A 25,087-nucleotide genomic window follows, 5' to 3' on the forward strand; every position below is an offset into this window, starting at 1 on the left:
AAGAGACTGCAACGCTGAATAAATTAGCTCGTCTTTTTGGTAAATGTTCTTATCACTGCCCAGCAGAGTCGCATTGAAGCCTCCTGTTCTTTTGTCAGTCGATGCTGCAGTGTGGGTTGACAGTGTGGTTCCTACATACAGTGTAAATACCCCGTTTTTCAAGCATAAAACCACACTATGCTTCTGCTCTGATAGACTGTTGAACTACACCCTAAGCCTTGCCCATCTCATGTGTTCAATCAGATGTTCTTTTTAGCTTTGCTCAAATAAAACTGGATTTAAACTGTTTGTTTTCTTTCCTGTGTGTGTTACTTTAAATGTGTGTGTCCTGTGCCGAAGCAGGAGCAGACATTTTCCGTGTAGTCTTGTCAAAAAGATTTTGCCAAAACTAACGAGGTGAATTTCAACCTTAAGTCTGAGTTTTAAAAGTTTTAACATTTGTGATAGTGATGCTCCGATCGATCGGCTGCCGATCATGATCGGCCGATAATGCCCAAAAATAGCCTGATCGGCGATCGGAAAAATATGCCGATCAAAAAGCCGATCACGTGACGTAATTACAAGCTTTTTTTTTTTTTTTTTTTGACGTAAATTACTAGCAACCACTTTCTAATGTGGTACGGGACGTGTGTACAGAACCGAACAGGCAAAACCTCTACAGTGCTTCTCGACAACATGACCTCTCCTGTCTGGAATTTCTTCAAAGTGTGTCAGAAAGATGTGAAACTTACTGCGGTCACGCCATCTGCGCTTCGCGCTAGCTACACTTGAAAATCGAGTGCCCGTTTACATCGCTTCATACGGTAAAGCGTGTGAGCGATTTATGGTGCATTCAAGTGCACCCCGTAAACTCAGTAATCTATATCGAAGTTGATTTTCATTTGTTGGAATACATACACCTGTCATTACTTGGTTGTTTTTTTTACTACATTCTTTTTAATGATTAAAACAAAATGATAGAACAAAATTATTGAAGCATATTCAGAATCAAACTCATTTCTGCATAGTCAGATTTGAAAACTTCCTTAAAACCAAATCAAAATGTTCTCTGCCGACTCCACCAGATTCTTGTTCTACATGTCCCCAGCTACCTCTGTGGTGATTTTCAAGTTATTTCACTGCATCATTGTTTAATAATCTGATGCTGAAATCATACCCAGTGGATGATGTATATGGGCAGATTAAAATAATAATAGAAAGTAAAAAAAACAATTGTTTTCTGCAAACTTCACCAGATTCTTGTTCTACATGTCCCCAGCTACCTCTGGCAGTTTCATTTCTATAAATGGTGCACTCTCTGCTAGATGAAAGGCATGGAAATGTCCGATTCCTTCCATGATCGGCAGTGATCGGCAATCGGCAGATCATGATTTTGGTGATCGGTGATCGGTGATCGGTCCAAAAAATGCTGATCGGAGCATCACTAATTTGTGAGGGTGGAAGTAAAACAAGCACGATGACGGTATTGAAGGAACAAACTAGTCAAAAACATTCACTGCATTTGAAAGAGTTTTATTAACTATTTTCCAGAGTTTACAAAAATATGACAAAATAAATTAAAAGAAATAAATACTCCCATTTTTTTCCCCAGTATTTTTCTTTAAAAGATCTTTTTTTTTTTTTGTACAGTTGTACATTGGAAGAGCGTTTGATGTTCTGTCAGTGAGGCTTCCATGAAGATGTCTTAATTGTGAGGTTAGGGTCAGGTTTTAATGTAGCTTTGGTGAGAATATCACCAGTTGACATCCAACCAAAAATCCAGAACACGAGACATTTACTAAACCCACTCAGTCTTCTTGCACAGACTTCTCATTACACTGATAATGTGGTAAGAGTGAAGATAAGACCGAACTTTTTGAAGAACTACTGTTCTGTTAACGTTGAATTAGAGATGTGATGAGTCTCAGTGGTCCGAGCTGCTCTCTCCATTCGAGGGATGCCTGTGCTTTGCCCGTCTGATGATGCTGTTTCAGACGCAGGATTAAGTTTTCCATGAAACTCAAAGCAGTTTACGATATGTTACTTCGATTAATGCTTGTTTCAAGATCTTGTGTTTTCAAAATATCTTACAGCTGCCAAAAGTAAAAGGACAAAAGAAATAAATTGCTTAATCTTTTCCATTTCTAACCTGTCAAGCTGTTCATTCTACCTGAATAAGGTGGAACTTCACACATACGGAAATGACCAAACTCCGGTTCACTGTGACTCAGCAGCAAAACGCCCAGATTTCCACTTTCTCCTTCAGAATACTGATTTGTTCTCTACACAATTTTGCAAATGATGATGAATGGATGCTATTGCATCATGTCATTTATCCCTGAAATCCAAATGCTGCACGAATACAGGTTTTAATGAGACTGGACTCAGCTACCTTGTACCACTGACGGCTCTGTTATTCCGATTCTCTGTAACAATGCGCCTCTGCCAGCCTGTGAGAACAATTGACAATGATGGCATGAATGTTCTCAGCTCTGCAATTCTTATTTTACACTTGCAATGAACAGCAGAAACAACACACCACAGAGTGACAGTCAGATTATTTAGACAACGACATCCACTTCTGTATTGCATTAGATCTTTTTGACTTTTTCTGTGTGAGCGCTTGTTCTCTTCTTTAAATGAGCTTAAACATGAAAGGTGGCAACAAAAATACAGAGAAAAAAATAAATAAATCAGTTTCGAGCTTGTAAATCATTTTAACACAAATTGGCCACTGGATGAAAATATTTTTCATGATGAAACTGAAGTAATATAAAGAAAAGATGTATAAAATGACGAGGAATGATGCTGCTGGAACTGCAGCTAGGGGATGTTAGTTTAGATTTACTGTCTTGCAAGTCAATTCAAACTCAGTGTTATTGCCAAAAATCCTTGCCAGAAGTAACAATGTGGAAATGCATAGTTAATGTTTCTGTCTCACAACCCACAGTACAGTGTGATGGCCTTTTCTCAGTGTGTGTGACATCTATGACTCCATAACGCATTTCCCTTTAAAAGCACACCTAAAGTGCAGGCTGACACTCAAATGTTGCTGCTATACTGATGACAAGTGACTGATTTCATGACTTAATAGTAAATCTAGGATTTGAACAAGAGGTTCAAGAACATTTTCTACAGGCAGACAAACTGGCACCACCTTCTGGAGACCCAGCAGAATTGACATATTGGTTGATGGTAGATGATGGGGCTTACTTGAGGAACATGTTTTTCTACCATAAAGAGAGTTGACATACAGCATAACATGAAGACAGCGTATTACAAAAGCTTTGAGCACTTTTTGATGTAGTTGTGAAAAACAATCTTCAAACTACAGCTTTGGCCCTTTCAGAGATACAGCCCATAGGCATCGAGTCAGTGTGGCATCACATGACCACAAAGACCCACAGTCCTAATCCATATGTGGCAAGGACTCCAAGATGCCTGAAAAACCTCACTGACGAATGCCCCATCTGTAGCCTGTGAGAGGGCGGGGTAAGATATTCAACCCCGACTCCAATAGCTGTTTTTCCTCTTAACCATATCCTGCTCTAATATGAGGTTAGATGAGCTTTTTCATTTAGAGCCTAAATTATTTTTATTTTTTTTAGAATACTGCGCATCATGGTTTAATGGCAACCACTTTGGTTGAAAAAAATCAAATCTCCAAAAGATGCTTATAAAAATCATATAATGAAAGCAAATATTGTAAAATAAATTACGATTAATAAGCCCATCTGAATATTATTTAATTACATATCTGATTAGAACAAGGACAGGGGAGAAGATACTCTCAGTTTGCAAAAGGAGGAAATAAAAAAGAAATCCAGCTTTTGCATAATTTAATGAGACTGGCTGGTTTTCGGGTCTATCGCCTGAAGGGAGAGATGTGATGTCAGGGTTTAGTTCAAGTCTTTCTGCTTTAATTTTATTCTCATTTGCCAAGTCTGGCTGGAGTGTGTGCACTGAAGCACCATCTGTGTTTACAAGGCGCTCTACGGGCTTGGATGGAGAACAGCACGCAACAGGCATCCATGCTCCACTTTCTCAAAAATCACCTCCATCAATTATTTTTTCTCTTTTTTTTTTGTTTCTCTTGGGGAAAAATACTGGTAGCGACTACGCGACTTTCATTTTGAACAAAATCTGCCACGGGGAAATGAGGAAAGCTGAGAACTCCGACATCACCTCTGCTTACAAAATAAAGCGGGTGATCTATCAGGGACGACTACAGATGGAGGGCTTTTGTGATAAGAACTATTTAAACACTGATCGATATTGCTTTTCCATTTTTCCGCTTCATTGTAAAAGTGAAGGGCCCAAGAAATCCTCACAATTAAGAATGAGAAGGATATCTAATGATCACTTGTTGTGACGGGTAAAAGAAAAAAAAGAAAAAAAACACTCATTAGTTATTTGATATACAATCTGCAATTTTTTTTCATACCACCATGTACGTTTTTTTTTAAAATACATTTCCTCCACAACGGGCCGTTGTGTGTGTCCTGGTGCGAGGCCACTGAGATGTTACAACTTCTGACTAGAAGAAACAAAGCTCTCTGCTTTAAAGGCTGAAAATAATAGAAACGCAGCTCATGCATTTCTTTATGTATTGCAGACAAGGAAGAATTTCTGTGTTGTATGTCTAAAGGTCTGTGTGTGTGTGTGTGTGTGTGTGTGTGTGTGTGTTATATTTCGGTCATGATAGAAGGGCTTACGTCTGTCTTACAAAGCCTGTTTTTTGTCTCTCAGCATAGTAGCAAACCAAAACACCAGCTATCTCTCGTCGGTTGCTGCTTCACGTACCTCCACACACGGCCTGTGACAGCACAGAGGTTATGTCAGGCCTTTCCTCACCGTAAGCACATCAGCTCTTCAGTTGAGATGTAACCAAGGACAAGTTTTCTCTAACTCGAGCCACTACATTTTAGAACTGGCTAGGTCTAAGTCTGTGGTATGTCCGTTCTCGGAGCCTTCACCTCCAGGCGAGGGGATCTCATCGGGAACACCATTCAGGTCAGACCGGGAAGACTGTCTTTCCGATACCTGCGATGATGATCCTTCTCCAGATCTGGGCAGTGGAGCCCCGTTCACACACGCTCCTCCTTCAGATTTCCCAAAGTTAAACAATTTCCCGGGGTTGAAGGCTTTACTGGGTGACTGAGAACGCTCCTGAGAGCTGCTACCTGATAATGAAGATGAAGACGATGATGCTGTCGCTGTGGTGGAAGTGGCTGCAGCAGAAGAAGCTGTAGCGCCTTCCTTTTTATTCTCAGGTGACTTGAGGAATTTGAAGCTCAAGAATCCAGGCAGTTTGGGCTCGCTGCCAGTGGGTGACTGAGGGGAGCGGGCGCCACTTGAGGAGAATTTATTCTGCAGTGGGATGATCTGCTTCAGCTTCATCACATTATTATTGGCCAAAAGAGAGCTCGGCCTTTTGGGTTTGTCCGAGCTGCTGGCCCCTCCCCCTCCACCCCCGGAACGAGATTTGCTGCTGTGATTTTTGTCGTGGTGGTGATCCCCAGAGGAGTCATTTTTGCCGTCGTCCCGCTCCCTCTCTCTGCGGGCCATATGCTCCGCTTGCCTCTGCCTCTCTTCCTCCTCCCTCTTCCTCCGCTGCAGCTGCTGGTAATGCTGCTGCGCCTGCCGCTCATGCTTCTGCAGAGGAACAGAAACATTCACATGATGTGTTTACTAGAATCAGCACTAACCCAGATAACCAATCCAATACTGCACTGCTACCCATCTAACAAAAGCCTGACTACAGGAAGAATCTTGCTGCAGAGGCCACTACAAACTAATCTCTTGGCTTTATTGTGCAGTATAGCTGACTGTAATGCAATGATCGTTCTACAGCTGCGTAAAATGTAAATAAACAGAACAGAAGGCAATGATTTGCAGATCCTATAAACCCATATTTTATTCACAGCATAGAAAACATCAAATGTTGAAAGTGAGATATTTTACCATTTCATGAAGACTATCAGCTAATCTTAAATTTGATGTAGCAGCACAGCTCAAAAAAATTGGGACAGGGCCATGTTTATCACTGTGCAGCATCCCCTCACCAGCCCAGCTGCTTGACCTTTGGAGGATGAATGTTGTCCCATTCTTGTCTGATAGAGGACTCGAGCTGTTTACAGTCCTGGGTCTTGTTTGTTGTATTTGGTGTTTCAGTTTGTGAAAGTTCTGGATTGAAGGCAGGCCAGTGCAGTACCCAGACTCTTCTACTGCAAAGCTATGCTTTCTTGAGATAATCTGGATGGGAGAACACATTGCTCTAAAACCTGTATATACCTTTCAGCATTGGTGCCTTTCCACTCTGGCAACTGGAGTTGCCAGTTCCACAGTCACCAATGCACCCAATACCATCAGAGATGCAGGATTTAAGCTAAGCTCTGACAGAAAGCTGGATGGTCCCTCTTTAGTCCAGAGCATATGGACGATCAATGATTTAAAACAAAATTTTGAAATTTTGTTTCATCGAAACCACAACAGTTTTCAACCTGATTTTAATTGACCCAGAGAAGATGGTGATGTTTTTGGATCATGTTCAGAGATGGCTTCTTCTTTGCTCGATAGAGCTTTAACCTGCATTTGTGGATGGCACAGCAAACTGTGTTCACGGACAATGATCTCCGGACGTGTTCCTGAGCTCATGCAGTGATTTCCATGACAGAATCATGTCTGTTTTTAATGCCGTGATGTCTGAGGACCCAAAGATCACTTGCATTCAGTACTGATTTTCATCTTTGTCCCTTGTACAGACATATCTCCAGAATCTTTTGATTTTTTTAATAAATGATTAAATAATCAAAATCTTACCCATTTTACATTGATGAATGTTCACATTCATAAACTTCTGCCCATCTTTACTTCTGAAAGACTCTCTAAAGTTCTCTTTTTATATCTAAATCTGTTACTGACCCATGAACTCATTTAGTTGGATCGTGTTCCTTACTCTTCCAACCTTTTTTTGCCCTCATCCCAGCTTTTTGAAGACATGTTACTGCCATGTGGTAAAATGTCTCACTTTCAACATTTGACATGTTTTCTATGGTCTGTTGTGAAGAAAATATTGGTTCATATGTATTGGTCTGAAAATAATAATCCAACAGTGCTGCAGTAAAGCATCAGAATCATTGTGCACCAGAAAGTTAAGTAAGTAGCCTGTTGAGGACCTAGAGATTTTGGAAGCAAAACTTAATTTCTTACATGCGATGTCGCTATGAAAAATTTAATTTGTCTCATATTGCCTCATCTTTACCTTAAAGGCCTCCCTGCGCTGATAATCAAGTTTAGCCATCTCTTCTCTGACCCACGTAGGAATGTCAGGAATAGCCACATGGATGACGTACTTCAGGAGGATTGCAAAGTGCTGCAACAGACGGATAGGTAGAAAAGAGAAAAAATGTATCAATATCCAAGAGTTCAGAAATATGCCACAGTGTTTCAATATGTTATTGAAGGTATTTCCAGCTCAAAAACATTTGGGCTGCAAAATTGTCCTCTTGGTACGCCTGACATCTTTATTAGGCCAAGACAGAGCTTTAAGCTGTTTACCTCTTTCTTAAAATAGACAGGCACAGAGTGCAGAGCTGACACAACTCACATCTGAATATACTACAGGCAGTAGGAGCAACATCGGCGGTGCTCTTAATAATTTGTTCATGCTTTAACAAAACCCGTTTTGTATGTGTGAATATCAATCTGAACGGACGCGATGTTTCGATTCTCTTATACGGTAGTTTGTTTGCCAGACACCTTTTGTCCAACGTAACATTTCGGGAGATATGTTGGCAGGACTGCGATATAGTAACATTCACCACCATGTGAAACCCCTGCCCAACTTCTCCTTTAGCTTTCTAGCTTCTCATTTCATCGGTTCTTCACAACACATACAAAAGAGATGTGCAGCACCCAGAACCCATCAAACACTTCTTTTTGAACTCGCCTTCCTGAGACTGTCGGTGCTCTGCAGATTCAAAGCAGAAATCCTGAGCTATAGCACTGATGACTGATTTTGCTCATGATATGTCACATTAAAAAAAAAAATCTTATGAACATGTTAACAAGTTTAAGAAAATAGTTAAAGCCATACAGCCCTCCAAGCCTTTCAGGTGACAAAATATCAAACTGGAGCAGTTGAGTTTGCAGCCCAACAACCTGGCAGATTTTATGTTAGCGTACATTCTGTGTTGGAATGTGAGAAACTTATTTCTTATTTCGAAACTTTTGATACCACAAAAAAAAAAAAAAAAAAAAAAAAAAAAGTAGAAAGTAGAAATAGTACTGCTCTAAGCTGTGGTACCTCGAGGATGACAATGGAAATGATGGCCATCTCAGGGCTGAGCCAGGGAAAGAGGCGCTGTAGCTGACCGCACTGACCAATCAGGTAACAATTCACTATGATGGCAATGAGGCCCATGGCTTCCATCGCAGTCTGTGAACGAGGAAAAGAAAAGTGTTTCATACCATTTTAAATTTGACTCCATTTTAAAATGGTGGTAATGTTGACACAAGTACAAAATATTCTTGATTTTCTTTGCCAGTGCCTTACCACCTACACACCATATGGCGGTATCGCTAAAATATTTGAACTTAGAAGCAAAGCAAAAAAATTAGTGAACTTTTAGTTTCTTACCTGCCACTGGCCGATGTTCTCCACTCGGATCCCAAATGGCCTCTGCAGCCCAGTGCACAGCTTAAAGGCATCACTGCGAATCTCAATGATGTTGTTGATGAGAGCACACATGGCAGCCAGAGGAAAGGCAGACGAGAAGAGCACCACGTAGCCAAATTGGACAAACATCTCTTGATAGTCTTGGAAGGTGTCCTGATGGAGGACAAGTTGGTGCATTAAACCACGGCTATAACCTGCTAATGCAGTCTGAATGAAATCCTCAATTCAGGCTTCAGAGCTTTATATATGGACTCTGACACTAGTAGAAGGGTTCACCATTTGGCTGCTGTTCACCTAATATTAAAACAACATTTTTCAGTCTATTCCAATTGTAAAGACTGTGACTGTAAATCTTAATAGTTTATGTAGCAGATTCTACAATGAAAATCTGTGAAAGAGTGAAAAAAAAAGTGAAAGAAAACCTTAAAATATTACATTTTCTGAGTGTTAGTGTAATGTTTTTCAAAGCGAGGAGGGCAAAGAATTAGAGAAAGCAAAAATGTTTTTAAAAAACAGAATTAAACAGTGACTTGTGTGCCCTGATCTCTAGCTGTTGCTGTGAACGTTTTCTACTTCCCATTCAGCATGAGATGTAGTAGCAAATTAAAGAAAAGAGTTTGGATGTTTTTGAATAGCAAAAATAAAAATTTGTTATACTAAAATTGTGCCGCTTAAAATTTGTAAAGATTCCTTCTTACGGCATATGTCTGCATGCAGCTCTCCATCTCAGCCTGAGTGATCGTTGTGCTCTCACTCTCCTCAGGAGGATCTATCCACGACTCTTTTCTCATTTTGGGCTCGGGCCTCTCTACACTCCGGCCTCTTCTCCTGTGACGCAGTGATGTGCTGCTCTCAGGCCCAGAGGGCAGCGAGGCAGCGCTGCCAGCAGCTGCAGCAGCAGCAGCATTATTTCCCTCAGTCCCGCCCCCTCCAGAGTCCTTCACATCATGGATCCCATTATCATCATCGTCGTCGCACATTTCAAACACAGAGGCAGGGTCCATTCCTTTTTCAACCATAGTGGGGCTCCCGTCTTCAAGAAAACTGTTTTCCATTGGGGGTCCACTACAGGCTGGCCTTCTGTCCACCTTGATAAAAACAACTATTGTTACTGTATTTACTGTTACGAAAAGTTATAGAAGTGTCACACATGAGGACGTCATGCACATCACACAGTATCGTACCTTCTCTATGAAGCTGACTTTCCTCAGCTTCAAGCCGCAATCAATCAAACTTTCCTCCTCTGTCTCTCCTTCACTGAACCTCCCGCTGTCAGCCTCGTCTCTCTCACCTCCCTCCTCCTCATCAGCCACTCCACATCCACCGTTCAAACACTTCTTTTCCCTGAGAGCAATTGAAGGCAGAGACAGTGGGACATGAGACATACTGTGCGTTATCCCCTCGCAGTAGTGTTCCGAAGGTCTATTTACTCAATGTCTGACTGGCATGAATCATAATGGGAGGCAACACACAAACAATGACAGCGGAAGACAAAGTGGTTTTCTATTTGAACCCAAGCAATTGTGTTTGTAGTGACTAATCCTGTGACCTTTGGTGTAAATGATCATTGTCAGTTTTTTAAACATATTATTTTGTCTTCTCTGTACTAACAAGCTCTTCATCATATTTGTATTTAATTTCTTTAGGGACAGATTTAGAGGTTAAGGGTTCTGACCTTCGTTCCAGGTGCCACACTCCAGGCCTGGTGCCCCTCAGTCCAGGCCCTGGCATGGTCTGGTCAGTGGGAGAGGCCTGGGCTTTTCCAGCTGCCAGCCGGGCATATTTAAGCAGCACTGAGAGCATCAGGTCCCACACACCTCTCAGTGTGAGCTCCCCCAGCTTGTGGCGCTCGTACAGGTAAGGCTGCAGCACCTCTTTCACATTTTGAAGGAACTGGCGGATGATGAGTAGAGTGGCCAGCATCTGACAAGGAGACGAAAACAGTCACCACACTGAGAGAATACAGAAGAAACCAATGATAGCATTTATGAGGAACACCCTGGCAAAATCAGCTAAGAATGCTAGGGGTTAGTCAAAGACTACAGGACAGAGAGAGGAAATGATCACAAATGCGAGAACCCACAAGAAAATGGATCAGCTCAATAAAAAGACAATTAAGGGTGTAAGTTCCATCTCCAAGTAAATCACAAGAAGATCTATTTGTGATTGATTTGTGTCAGAGGTGTAACATACATCAAAGAACATACAGGAAGCAGTGCAGCCAGTTTTAACCTCCATCTGATTCACTTAACATTACTGATAACTTGACTGAAACCACTTTTCATTTGAATTTGAAGCTGTGAGCACATTTCGTACAACGGTCTAACTAACATTTGCAATAATATCTTAACTAAACAAGAGAAACAACTATGACATGGCAAGATATACAAACCATCATTCGTTCAAACAAAGACTCAATATGGCAAACAGGCCACATTGTGTTTCCGATACCGACTTCTTGGTTCTGCTCTGATGTACTGTAACTAGCTAATCTCCCTTTTCTTTGCAGTGAGTGATTATTTCCACCACTTGGTGAACAAATTTTAACCAAATACATTATTTTGGTTTATTTGATTAAACTGATTAAACTGTGCTCAGACACCTTCAGCTTTTTTCCTCATCAGGATTTACTGTGATAATGTTGCTTTGTTTCCCATGTTGGCAAAAACAATAAGAATGCAAATTTTGCTTTAACACTCCAAACTGAGCAGGAATATCGTTTTCGTTCCTCTTAATATCTTTGTACCCAGAGGACAACAAGAACTTTTTCAAGAACTGCGGCATCACAGAGCTTACAGTTCATTATTGACTTTAACCTCAATCCAATTGTCCTCAAGTCAAACATCGCTGACACACAATATTTTATATGCCGTCGCTACAGCACAGAATGCAAACACACAGCCACAATGAATTCCTCACAGGATACGGACACAATATTTTCAGTTTCTAGGGAACTGAGGAAAGCACTTACTGTTCTCCCACTGCTACCAGCACAGATACAACTGAGACACTTAAGAGCAAAGCACATAGTTTTTGCTTGATTGTGACAGAGTAAATCAAAAGCTAACAAAAAAGATGATTAAAGATTTTGTACACTTTTACCAGATTTTATTTTTGTTACCTAATTAGACTGGAAAGTCACATCTGCTTATATATATATTCAAGGTTATGTCCCTGTTTGCATGATAACTCCTGTGTGGACTTGTCCTACAGAAAGTAAATACACTTGAGCAAATATTTGGAGAATCTGGGCTCTACTGGTTGGACAAGGAAAAACTATAGAGTCAGGAGGATGTTAACAGATAATGAAAAACCCAGCGAGGTGCCACTCTAGCTGAGAGTGCAACAGAAAGTGACAGACTGTGGGAAGAGAATTTTAAGTGTGAGGAAAAAAATATTCACAAAAACAGCATGGAAGGAAGAGACCAAAAATCCCCAATGCCTCCACATAAATATAGGAAGGAAAAGCCAAAATCACATATAGAACGATACAATATCATGCAGAGATGAGGTGGCCCTGTTCAAGAGCAATGGAAGGATGTAATGAGAGATTTTGATAAATGATAAATTCTTTAAAAAAAAAAAAAAGCTCAAGTCACAAGCCTCCCAAGTATTGAGCACAATAGAGCAAAGGTCTCCAAAAAAAATAAAAAATAAATAAAAATCAACCTTTAGTCCCTCCTAGGAAGGCTTAACAAGAGTCATACTTTGGACCTGAGTAAAGCCCTGAAGAACCAGGGAACAGAGACCACAAATGTCTGGATCTTGAAGATCAGGGAAGGCAGCAAATTGACCCGGACCTGCCGCTGCAGACTCCGTAACAGACACAACACCAGCAGCATCTTTCACAAATGGACAAATGGGTGGATGTGTGGATGAATGGGCAGGGAAGTCAATGCAAATAAGCAGACCGCGGAAAGCATTTAAGAATGAAAGACTGCTACAAGACATTCAAATGTATGATGGCTGGACAACGTTTGAACAATATAAGAACGGGGATGTTTTGTACCTCCTTCAGGCGCTCCATGTCTTTGAGGTAGAATCCAATGTAAAAAAGGCTGAGATAAGAATTTACAAACTGAAACTATAAGAGAAAGAAATGCAAAGTGAAGATAACTGTGTGAAAAATCAACATTTTGAAAAGGTATGACTGTATTACACTGGTAGTGAGAGAAATCCACTTACAAGAACCATTTTGATGATGAGATTTTTCTCATAGGCACTCTGGAGTCTATAGTTTTCTGTGGAAATATAACATAAGCGAACAACACTATAAGAATGCAATACACTGCTAAATTAAAAGCAATTAGGAATTAGTGTTTAAAAGAGATAACAAAAGATCCACAATGAATGTGAATGAATCACAGACATATTTCTTTATCAAGAGAAGTTCAGTTGTGAGTGTACATTTGGATTAGTTAAGCTCAACTCTCACCCATGTCATTGAGCCAGCAGGCGATTTTCCTGTACACCTCGTCACATGCGGTCACAGTGATAGCTAGCATGATTTTGGGGATGAAGCGAGCTAGCCGAGGCATTTCCTTGATCCCCATCACAAACTCCTGCAGATACAGAAAAAAGAGGCTTCTTACTGGTCGACCTCACAAAAGACATCGAGTGCAAACATGCATTTATGTGTCACTGCACTGAAACAGTAAAGGATAAAGAATCTGCTCTGGAATTATCGGTATCTGTAATCTGTATTGTCTGTGGTGTCTTGATGTAGCTATCAAATAACGAACATGTTTAAGAGGCTTTTTGAATCCACCCATAAACTAAACAAAAAGGTTGTGGAGTCAGATTTCCACCACCAATCCTACCACTGCAGCAGATATTTATTTATTTTTTTAAACTGTTGATAGCAGACTGACCTGCAGCTCAAAGCAGATGAGCATGACCAGGAAGACAAAGCAAAGACAGAGGATACAGATGGGCAGGCTGACCAGCCACCTGAATACACGCCTCCGCCATGGAGGATAGTAGAACTCCTCACATCCGGTTATAGGGCTGCAGCGCTTGATTCCCTGCAGACAGAAAGCATGAAACAACATGAAAGAGAGAAAGAGAGGAGGATCAAAAGTTAAGAGGAATCAAAGCTTTAGATCCTCTCACCCGAAACTGAGGTCGTGGTTCCTCCAGGGATTCGGCGGGTGTGTCCAGAGTTCCCCACTTGTACGCCAGCTCAGCACCCCTCCTCTTCCACCGCTCCAAAAACAGAGTGGCCCACACCACGTTGAACAGTGCAAACACCACGCAGCAGATGTCACGACTCGTCTGAGACAACACAAACATGCCGTTTCTGACCGTGATCAGGTGCTGACATTTTTACTTAATAATTTAAGCTTTAAAGGTGAGTTCTCCTCACCTGATCTGACTCTGTGAGCATCCAGAGCACAAACCCAATCACAGCAGGATATAACATAGAAGTGGTGTAGAAACCCAGCCAGGCAAAGTACATAGCGATCTTTACCCCAAAGTAGTCACAGATATCATCTGTAAATACCAATTTGATAGTTCAGATTACAATATCAACATTTTGTCAGTGACTCTGTCAGAGAAAAGAGAGTAAAAAACAAAGAGCAAAGTACCGCAAACAAGCAAAGTGAGCGATTCAAACTGTGATGTGGTTGCTCTTGTGTGTTTATGGATGCAATATTTGAGACACGGACCTAAAGGCTGTTTCTCACAAACAGCCTGCACCCAAGACTTCATCAGCTGACTGAGGATCCTTTGCTCGTGGAGAGGAAATACTTGCTGGATCACACCTCTCGCACTCAACTCTGGGACTGCAAACAGTCAACCAAAAAGCACAAAATTCACTCATTTGTTAGAGAGAGAAACAAATAGAAGAAGACAGAAAGAGAAAGGGGACAATCAGATCCAACAAAAAGATTATTTCCAAAGCCAGTCAAAGATGTGCCTTAGGATTAATAAATACAAATATCAGTGTTAAGCTACACTGTGCTGATAAAGGATGCTGCTTACTGATTGGCTGGCCCTCTAGGAAGTTGATATTATGAAGAACCTCCCCATGTTTGGCACGTAGATTGTCCAGCCAGTATCTAATGATGCTCTGTCTCTCCTGCAACAAAGAAAAACAGAAAGCAATGTGAGAAAGACATGAGCACATTCATTGCCTCTGTGTGTTAGTATGTGAGACACTGACCTGTGAAGTGAAGAAGCACAGCTCGCTCTCGATGTTCTCATAGATGTAGTCCTCTTCACAGGAGAAGATTCGCGTTCCGCCACCAAACTCGGGTTTCACCGCCTTCCTCAGTCCCATTTCCTCAGCACCACGCAGTAAACTGCATCAACAGCAACACAGTTTTTATTCATTTTACTTTTCTAACATGTGGCAGGACTATTTTCCCCTCAATCTGCTTTGATTACATCTGCTTTTGTTACCAACTGCCCACACCTCTCAGAACTGACACATTGTGATGACCCCCAAGCTGTTGCATTCTTCTGGCGGTTTTACCACACAACATGTAGGCGGAGGGAGCAGTACTGAGAGCGATTGTATAGTAACCGCAAAAAAGCATTGTTTTTTCCATCTGAGAAAAAAAACATCAACTCCTGTTAATCAAGCTATGTTTTCTGCATTGTGAAATCCTTTGTCATGGGTTATGAGGGAACTGTACTGTCAATAAGTTGTTGAGGATTCTTAGTCATCCAGGTCATGGTAATCCTAAGAGCTTGAATAAGGGCAACTGGACTTCTTGGATCTTAAAGACGTTTCACCTCTTATCCGAAAGGCTTCTTCAGTTCTAAACTAAATGGTGGGGAGTATCAGCTTATACCCAGAGACCAAAGTCAATTACAGAAAATGTATCAACTGTTTAATTTATAATAACAATAATAACAATAACCCTCAGTTGACTGACTTCTTAATGCTCAGGATAAATTTCAGTATAATACTAAAGCATAGTATAGACCAGCATGGAGCTCAACCCTCTTTCTCATCGTCTCATATCCGTTACCCTTCCTGTTCAGTCATTATATCAGATTTCTTACCTCTTCCACGCCTCCCCAACACCCCCTCATCCCATCATTCCTTTCTCCTCTTTCTGTCCTTCCCGGTGGCCTTGTACTGAAATTGCAATGATAATGCAGCACCACGCCTTCCGTTCCCTATAGGCTAGCAGCTCACATCGCTCTCACATGTGCCAATTTTTTTTTTATATATATAAATATAATATTATATATATATTATTATTATATATATATTATATATTATATATATATAATATTATAATATAAATATAAATATATATATATATATATATATATATATATATATATATACACACACACACACACACACATATATATATATAGTCACATCTGGGAGCACAGCTTAGGTGGGATGGGAACATCCATCCATCAAGCAGCTGCGAGCAGTTGGAGGGGCAGTATAGTTAGTGCGGGCAGCACCATGATGGATTACATCAGAATGCAAGATGTAAGCTTCTACATCTGAAGAATACAGCAGCATCACAAGGTCTCTATCTGAGGTACAACAAAACAAGGCTGTTTCTATTAAAACCAACTGTTTAGTACACTTTAAGGCCTTTTCAGAGACGTGCAGCTCATGGTGTGACTTTTATTCAAGGTTTTTGCTTCTTACACCCTCTCTCCCCACAAACAGGTAGCATAAATGTTGAGAAGCAGTAAAAGGTAATGTTGGTACACCGCTAACCTTGTTAAAGAGCAGAATACTGCTGAGGGAGGGCTTTGCTTCTGAGGTTTATGCTAATTTAGCAAATATCTATCAGACATAATGTGTACAAATGAAACTCAGCAGAACTCAGGATGGCACGAAGTACAGTGCCCAGTCAGAGCTGAGGAATGAGTCCAGTCAAAAAAAAGACTGGATCATGCAACAATCATTTCCCTTGAGCATTTCATCTAAAACCCACTGGCACACTTTTAGAAAGCACTCAGTCCATCTCTTCACCACCTTTCATCACCTTTCCCTACTTCTTCCTTTTTCTCATTTTGCCTCCATCTCCCCCCACAGTAAATCTCTTGCTTTAGCAGCACTGGTTTTCTCTACCACCGCTTCATCTTTCCCTTTTCCTCCTGTCCATCCATCTGTTCCTATTCCATTCATGGGCAAAACATTTTATTTGAGGGGCACATTGTTAAATGCACAGTCAGCAAACAGGGCTCAATATTTGTCAAGCGGAGAAACGAGGTGCAGAACTGCCGCCACCTTGATCCCTTGGATTGTATTTCTCAGTGTTCGTACATCAGAGTCAGCACTTGGATTAAAATGGCCCTGGGCTCAGCCCTATTTTTCCTGAGGTCTTGGTTGAAAACAAACACAACTCCAGGCAGCACAGTCAAAGTAAAAACAATCCCAACAATTTGGCTGAACTCTTGAAGACAGAAAAGAAAAAGAAAAACTTAATTAACTTGAAACCAAAAGGAGAGGAGTGCATCTGGCTGCTTCATGGCATATGATTCACAACGTAGAGAGCTAGACTGTTATGCCTCCTATAGCTGCAGCTAAGTACATAACTACAATAAACAAAGTTCACACCAACACAGAACAGCACAGATATTTTTGTATTTCACATTCCAAGTCTAGTTGTAGCATTTAAAAATAACCACACCACAAATTACTGAAGGAAGAGGTCATGCATTATTCATAGGCAGTTTTGCTCATTTCTTCCACGGTGGACAAAAATAGCTTATTCTTACTTGTAACTTCTTACGTACATTCTGGCCAAAGTAATGAGGGGATGAATGGATACAGCTACAGCTAAAACAACAGTTACAGAACAGCCTGCACCAGGTCATGACAGCAGATCTGATTCTACTGAAGCTCACAGGGCACACATAAACAATCAAAGAGTTTTAAACATATACATACATATATATATAAAACAGTTGAAGAAAAAGAAATTAAAATGAAACCCTTCAATATGTTACTAAGTAAACTAATTTGTTTTCCTGGTTCCAAGTGTTATAGAGTTGATGATGAGCTTGGCTTAACTTAAAGGGGCCAATGAGGTCAAGATGAAGATATTACCCGTCACCAGTCAGGCTTATTTCCTCTTCATTTTCTCTTGACTTCATATTTAGAACATGAGAGGCAACAGTTTTCTCAACTCTCAACTAGAGAGGGGGCTAGGATAAGGCCATTTTCAAAACCTCCAACCACTTCTGCATTGCAACATTGGAGAAAATGTACTGTATGATGGTGAAATATCAGTTTTGATCAAAAGTACAAAGTTCATTACGAGATCTCGCAGCTTTTCACTTCAATTTATGGTCAACTGAAGATTTTCAGGTACCAGATGAAACATAATAAGATATCACATTACCTTACATGTAAAGAAAATTATTTTCTAATATTTCTTTAGACAAAAATGTAAAATATATCTACTAACAAAAAACAATGACGAAAGACTGATTAATCATAACTTCAGCCTCACTGTTAAAGAATATAGGACATAAAAGGTAATGAGTGAAAAAATTAGAGAAATTCTGGGCAGATTTCTTACTTTTCATATGTAGCTGTAATGAAGAATGCGTAGACTCTGGTCTTCTTATGGTGTCGGATTTGGATGATGAGCTCTGGGATTCCCAGCCGGATGTGGTTCAGTAGCCATAGTAACGTGTGGTCATCTGTGGCATCTATGGCAGGAAATGAAAAATAAAGTTATATTCATTTTCTATCATACCCACGCATCGCTATACGCAGGATCAACAAGGGGCCAGTCGATTGCTATTTATTCCTGGGATGCAGCTGGAGGTTAAGAATAACTATTTCACTTATTTCTTTCAGCTGCAAAACATGGGAAACTAAAGGAGTTAAACACATGTGCATTCTTTTTGCCTCGAGAGAGACAAAGCAATGTTACACTTTCATGTGACTTTTAAATGAAACAATGAAATAAGATTACACTTATTATTTTATGGGGCTGTGATGAATGACGGAGCATCAACATAAAACATGTCACGATTGGCCAAAAGATTTAATTCCATAACTGAATTGTGTTTGTGTGTACACGTATGTCATTTTTTGTGAACAATATTTCGAGCAGGAAAATTAGTAGGCCTGCCTTCACTTCCTCAAAAGTGCTTTTAGAGGGTGAAAACGTAGTCTTCTGTTTCAGCGGTACAGAAATAATCAACAGAAAACTTTTTTTTAAACTGGGATATAATGACTGTGGCATGTACTGTGCTGACATGCTTGCTAGTTAACAAAAGAAAAATGGAATGAAAATAAAGATAATGTGCTAGTTTAGACTCACTCCTATAAGTGGAGCCCAACTCTAAACTTGAGCCACAGCAGGCAAAACATTAATCTAGTCAGTTTTATTGCTATATCTAGAGTTATCAATCAGTTGTCTTAAAGTATAAAGTTTGATGTTGTAGTACAAAGTTGTACTGCTCTTGGAGATTAAACTTTCACCAAATGTAGACATTTTTAAATCCAGGTTAAAGACATTTCTGTTCTCATGTGTCTATGCATAAAATATCTTTTAACTTATCTTGACTGTTGCTTGTTTTTAAATTCATTTAAATGATTTTATTTGTTTCTCTTTATATTCTTTTATGTATTTTTAATGCTTCTTACACTCCCTGCTGCAATGCTTTTATTTTATGTAAAGCACTTTGAATTGTTTGTACATGAAATGTGCTATATAAATAAATTTGATTTGATTTGATTTGATTTGCTCTTCATCAGAAGAGATCTGACATCTTAAATCGATGAATAAATGAAAATTTGAGCCTTGTAGCGAGCAAGCATTTTGTTTCTCTTGTTGTCTGTTCATCATTTGGCCTGTACATACTCCATTTTCTAAAGAAGATGAGAATGCGTATTACTGGCTACATTAGCATAGCACTATTAGCTTATACAACCTATCTAGCTTGCATGGCTGGAGAGGTGCATCCATAATGTATAACTGTGAGAATAATTGAATAGCTAATTTTGCCTGGCTGAAAACAGGCAACTAAATTGACCAAATGTTGAAAAGAATTGCTAGAATTGCTGCTATTTAAATGTAAACATCACTAGTGATCGTTTATGAGACTGAATCCTTGTTGTGGCACGCCAGGGGACAAATTCCACCTTTGGCCATTTACTTCATGTAGCTCCCACTTTTCTGTCTCCATAAAACCCTTCACATTGGCTACGTCCACATCTGACAACATAGGTTAAAGTTTTACAGACATGTGTTTCTGATAGTTTAGGTTATGTGCTACAGATGCACCACTTCATTGAATGTTTTCAGAGACATACTGTACAGATACAAACATGTGTGGATGTCTCCGAGTGCCTGACCTGCAAATGTCATGAGGACATCACAGTTCTCTGTGGGCACCGTTTTCATCCAGGACTTATGAGACATGATGTGTCTCCCGGCCTGCAGCAGCCGCTTTCCAAACAACTTATCTGAAAGACAGAGAGACAGTGAGGGAAAGGGGAAAAGAGGGGGAGACAGTGGGAGAGTCACCTTTTCAAAGTCAACCAGCGTGAGCAGCAATGACATTTTGAACATTTTTGTCAAACCCCCTCAAAAACTCTTAACCCCTGCTGTCCCAACACACATAGACAAAGAGACACACAAACACAAACAAAATTGGCCTTCTTAATGGGACAGATTTAAATGTCACGGCCCTTTGCTTCACAACACGAGACGGGCAGAAATAATCCTGGTCTGCCAAGACCACAGGCCACAAATTGTCTGCACTGTTTGAATTGTCACATACACAAACACACGACACTCAGGAGCAAACTGCAGTTATTTGTCGCTGGTGTAATAAGTTCTGACTCCAAGGAAGGAACACCCATGTACGACACTTGAATGATAAATAAAAAAATCTCCCTCGGGTTTACAGTATAATATGTAAACACCTATAATGAATATACGTGTATGAATTCAGCTCATGTGCAGATATGCCATGGCTCCATCAGTTAAGTCAAAAGCAGACTAAAATAGCTCTACTCTGGCCACACAGCAGTGTGACATAACACAGCCACCTTAATGCAGCAGTCTGAAGGGGAAAAAAAGTGCTCAGCAGATATTTCTGCTGGTGCGGATATTGTAACGTCATGGAAAAATAAATTGTGAAGTTTCATCTTTACTCTGACACCTCCTTCATCAATCCCTGATCCCGTAGAGCTCAAGTTCACACGGACCCAACAGTGCAAACAGTTTAAATACCAAGTGCTCTGTAACCAGTGCGAGCCCCGACTCTGCTCAGCCGTCAGAGGGCAGTTTGTGAAAACTATTTACCAGCTCCTGAATAATAATGACAGCAGCCTGGAGAGAATGTCCATCCCTCAGCTGCTCTGTGATCAGTGAGACGAGGGCTGTCAGAGGAGCCGGAAAGTGGGGCACTTTCCAAAGATCCCACACAGGCATGTTCACTATCACAGCATTCATCATATGATACACTCCATGTTTATCTTTTTATCCATTTAAAGCAGCTGAAGTATATCCAGATGAGACGGGAATTTAAATGTTCTGTATCATTTTATACATGATGTTTATGTCCATCCTGTCACTTCAGTTATTGCTGACTTGGTTACGGTGAATGCGCACACATACACAGTGACAGGTCATAAATGTTCCCACCATATCTCTTCCATTAGAATGATTCTGTAAATAACACTGTCTCTGAGGCCTGCAGAGCCAATAAATACCTGTCACATAAAAACATCTTTGTACTGCTGCACAGTGTCCCTCTACTTCCTGGAACTGCGGGGCTACACTTTTCTGATGAATACACACTCATCAGCCAGAGCACTCGTGTACACCGTGTAGGTCCTTGTCATGCCAACAAAAGAGCTGGAAATAGTCAAGGCATGGAAAAAAAAAAAAAAAAAAAAAAAAAAAAAATCGGAGGGTATCCTGGAGTACATGGTAGTAGGATGTTAGCAGTAGAATATTTAGGCCCTGCGGGTTGTCCCCGCTTTTAATGTTGGGCTGATTGGCTATTATGTTTTTTTATATTATGAACACACATGAGAGCTGGTATATGCAGCATTAAGCTGCTGAACAAACCCATTACATTTTAACCAAAAAAAGCACACATTTTCCCTTTGGCATTGAAAATTAGGACTGCCGGCTTAATCCCAGTTTTATCCTTTATGGATCAATGTTTTGGTTTTCAGCCCTGTTATCCTCATTTTGAGACGCATACAACAACAATATCTGCCCAGAAAGGAAGACATGGACACAAAGTTAGCAACGAGATGATGAAAAGTAGGCACTTCTGAGTCCCGCTGAAGCATACCGACCTTCATCATGCACATTCCCGGGCCTGAAACTGTCCAGTGCTCGGGAGCTGTAAAACTACCGTTCACAAGTTTGCATTTAAGCCCTGCACAACAATGTTGTGTTGTACGGTACACACTTTTACCATAATAAATTAAAAACAAAGGCATAAAGTTTCTTTAAAAAAATTTGTTAAAAGCATTGTGGCAGGTGCAGCACAGAGACCCAAGACAATACCATCAGAGGAAGTGAGACAGGACAATAAATTTTCCTTCTACTGCTTGGGAGCTGAATGAAAAGAAATCCTGCAGGAGGGATGCACAATTAGCCTTGCTGTTACTGAACTGCCAAGTAATAACTGATTAGCTCATTTGTTCTGTGCTGCATACACTTACTTTACTTGAGTCTATAAGTTGTCAAGGTGTGGATTTATAATCATTTCTTCCTCTAAGTGCTCTGTGTCAGGAAGAACAGGAAATACACAACATTACAACCACAGCAGCTGTTGTGGTTATGATCAGAGATGGAAGTTATAGCTTTCTATCGCCACAAAGTTCTTGTAAGGAGAACGGGTGGTTGGATGGAGCAGCTAAATGGTGCGTTTTCAGTCCTGGGCTTTTGGGACATGTCAGATTGTGAACAGCGGACGTTCCCTCAGTGGCAAGACAACACACTTTTCTCACGTCCGGGTTGAGTTTAGAAAACAAGATTACTTCAGTCCAATTGTCAAGCCGATCGGGTTTTTGTTGCTAAATTACATTCTTTTTACAACACGACCCTCGCAATCATATATGCCATTTTACAGGTTTCTATGGTTACGTATAAACATAACGTGTTACAGCAAAACTTGAATCATGTTTAGGGCTAAGAAACATTTTACAATGCCACATGGATGTCATGGATGCCAGTTGTCACATATATTTTATATGTAATCATTTAATTTTATCCATCTACATGCATATACAACACATCGGCACATTTAAGGGAGAAGCATGTTCTCGTTTGTTTACCACCGATTTCACACTATATGAAAATATGCAGTCATACTCTTACTCTTGTAAGACTCTGCAATGGAACTCATCATTTTTTTATGGCTTTGGAAGGCGTCTTTGCCGGCCTTCTTTAGCGTGACGACAACTTCTCGCATATGGCTGTGCATGTGCAAAGCTCAGACAGAGCTGTAGGGGAGCCAAAGAGCAAAGAAAATGATCGGACTGTTTCATGTTACTTTAAGAACTTTTAAAGGGTTTCTGAAGGTCAAAACAGAGCAAAACAGAAGAGAAATTATTGACCGGAAACACAACAAAAAAAAATTAAATCTAATGCTGGTCTACATCTCCTGGATTAGGTAAATAATTGCTGACACACTCCCCAAAAACCTTTATATTATCTGACAGTGACAGTGCTACTTTGTTAAATAGCCCAAAGAAGTGTCTTTACAGAGCATAAAACCTGGTATAAGAAAAAAAAACATACGTATGAACTATCATTTTGTGGCTTCTATCTTAATTTAATCTAATTAACTCTGTTATGCTGCTTTCTTACATTTTTGCCATTTACTGGGCATGTTATGGTCTCATTCTTCGGTATCTGTCACTTCAAAATTCCAGATGCAAATAAATCAAAGTCATTTAACACAAAAGAGGATTAAGTGTATCTCAATTAACAATAGTCACAATAGTCACAATTACCTGTCATGTATTGTGATAATGTATTTGTAATTACCATATTAATTGGCTGTTAGTATAATAATGGCATTCAAGGAGAGACAATTTAATCATTATTCACAATTATTTGTATTACCTTTAATCATAAATTAAAATTTCACAGTGGTGACAGCCCTCGATAATATGCTAACTAAATAAACAAGCTTTACTCAGGATATATCAAGACTAACCTACCATCTTTTCCAAATTCTTGTATCTGGAGAGAATTTCACTAACACTTTTACACTTCACAACATTACTATTTAAAGAATCTCTCAAGTACTTACAAAGAAACTGTGACAACTTCATCTTACTCCACAACGCTTTTCCCCTCTGAAGAACGTTTTCTAACATTGCAACAGGTTGGAGTGGAAACCGAGCAAGGTGTTTTTGACTTTCTAATCTCAAGTGTTTCCTCTTGATGCTGAAATCTGACTGGTCGCTCAGCTGTGCTTTAAATGAAATGCTGCAGGCTCTGCTGCGACATGACAGCAATTCTAATGAGTTCCGTATTCACTGCTCAGGGCAACACGCACAGAAGCACACACTCTTGGAACAGACTGGAGTCAACACTATAAAGCTTCAATTCATGCAACCAAGTAGCGAGCATGTGCTCAGACACTTTGCATGCATTTACGAGTTTGTTACTCGGTTCAACATTAACAGCATTTAATACACCCCACATCTGTTTCACTGTCCAGATGAGGCCTGTCTGCCATGTTTGAATCTGCATGTGCGGTTTCTCTGCTCCAAAAAAATGTACCACTAACCTTCCAGGAAAAGAATAACTTCCGTGAAGCAGCACAACCAAGATCATGTTACTCAGGGGTAACATCTTTTTGGATTAAACAGTATAAAAAATGAATTAATCGTGTTATCAAATGTGAAAACAGAAACATCTGTTTTTATTACACACATTTTAAAACTGTCTTCGTTCACATCTAAAATAAATAACTTTGGCCATCTGGTGACTGCAGAAACCAAATGTAAAAATGTACATATTATCAAATCTTGCATGACTGCAAGTGATCAAATAGCATTGATAGCTATTACTATGTACACATAAGATAATGTCAGCAAGCAGGAACAATGAATATCTCTTATTTTAAAAGTATAAGGTGCTTACAAATCCCACATAGTGTTTGTGTATCATTTTAAAGACACTAAATTAACATTACATTAAAAAACATCATAAATATCATTTACTTGGGCAAAAATGTTGACAATTTTTTTTTGTCTAATAGCCCCTGTAAGAGAAAGCAGGTCGTTTTTGAGTTATGTTATACCAGGACTAGTGGCGATACAGATAAAGCCTGTATTGCTCACAGCCTTTGCAGTGAGACTGTTCCAGGGCTCATGCTTATCTGACAGCAGCCAGGCAGGAGTAAGACCCAGGGTGTCTCTCTGTGATCTGAGCCGCTCTCTGAAGCATTTCTGTGTGATGTAAATGTGTTTCAACTGTGTGTCCGCACGGGTATTTT

General features: G+C 40.1%; 1 protein-coding gene across 3 annotated transcripts in view; it reads right to left on the reverse strand.

Moving 5' to 3' along the window:
* Positions 1 to 1,496: 1,496 nt before the first annotated feature.
* ano8b (anoctamin 8b) overlaps positions 1,497 to 25,087 on the reverse strand; it is a 37,522-nt gene continuing 13,931 nt past the window's right edge. Inside the window, exons 1-19 of one of the 3 annotated variants that reach the window (XM_075485710.1) lie at positions 23,894 to 23,992; positions 19,962 to 20,072; positions 18,172 to 18,304; positions 14,826 to 14,964; positions 14,645 to 14,741; positions 14,329 to 14,445; positions 14,025 to 14,152; positions 13,772 to 13,933; positions 13,531 to 13,683; positions 13,095 to 13,221; positions 12,845 to 12,900; positions 12,669 to 12,743; positions 10,335 to 10,582; positions 9,844 to 10,003; positions 9,358 to 9,747; positions 8,621 to 8,812; positions 8,288 to 8,419; positions 7,244 to 7,354; positions 1,497 to 5,634 (exon numbers count right to left, since the gene is read on the reverse strand). In XM_075485710.1, the coding sequence (XP_075341825.1) occupies positions 4,897 to 5,634; positions 7,244 to 7,354; positions 8,288 to 8,419; positions 8,621 to 8,812; positions 9,358 to 9,747; positions 9,844 to 10,003; positions 10,335 to 10,582; positions 12,669 to 12,743; positions 12,845 to 12,900; positions 13,095 to 13,221; positions 13,531 to 13,683; positions 13,772 to 13,933; positions 14,025 to 14,152; positions 14,329 to 14,445; positions 14,645 to 14,741; positions 14,826 to 14,964; positions 18,172 to 18,304; positions 19,962 to 20,072; positions 23,894 to 23,960 (3,336 nt within the window). In that variant the 5' untranslated portion in view covers positions 23,961 to 23,992 and the 3' untranslated portion in view covers positions 1,497 to 4,896. Of the gene's footprint in view, positions 5,635 to 7,243; positions 7,355 to 8,287; positions 8,420 to 8,620; positions 8,813 to 9,357; positions 9,748 to 9,843; positions 10,004 to 10,334; positions 10,583 to 12,668; positions 12,744 to 12,844; positions 12,901 to 13,094; positions 13,222 to 13,530; positions 13,684 to 13,771; positions 13,934 to 14,024; positions 14,153 to 14,328; positions 14,446 to 14,644; positions 14,742 to 14,825; positions 14,965 to 18,171; positions 18,305 to 19,961; positions 20,073 to 23,893; positions 23,993 to 25,087 lie in introns of those variants that run through there. The other 2 variants (XM_075485708.1, XM_075485709.1) reach the window with 2 other exon arrangements.

Source organism: Odontesthes bonariensis, chromosome 15 (assembly GCF_027942865.1).
Source record: "Odontesthes bonariensis isolate fOdoBon6 chromosome 15, fOdoBon6.hap1, whole genome shotgun sequence".
NCBI lineage: Eukaryota > Metazoa > Chordata > Actinopteri > Atheriniformes > Atherinopsidae > Odontesthes > Odontesthes bonariensis.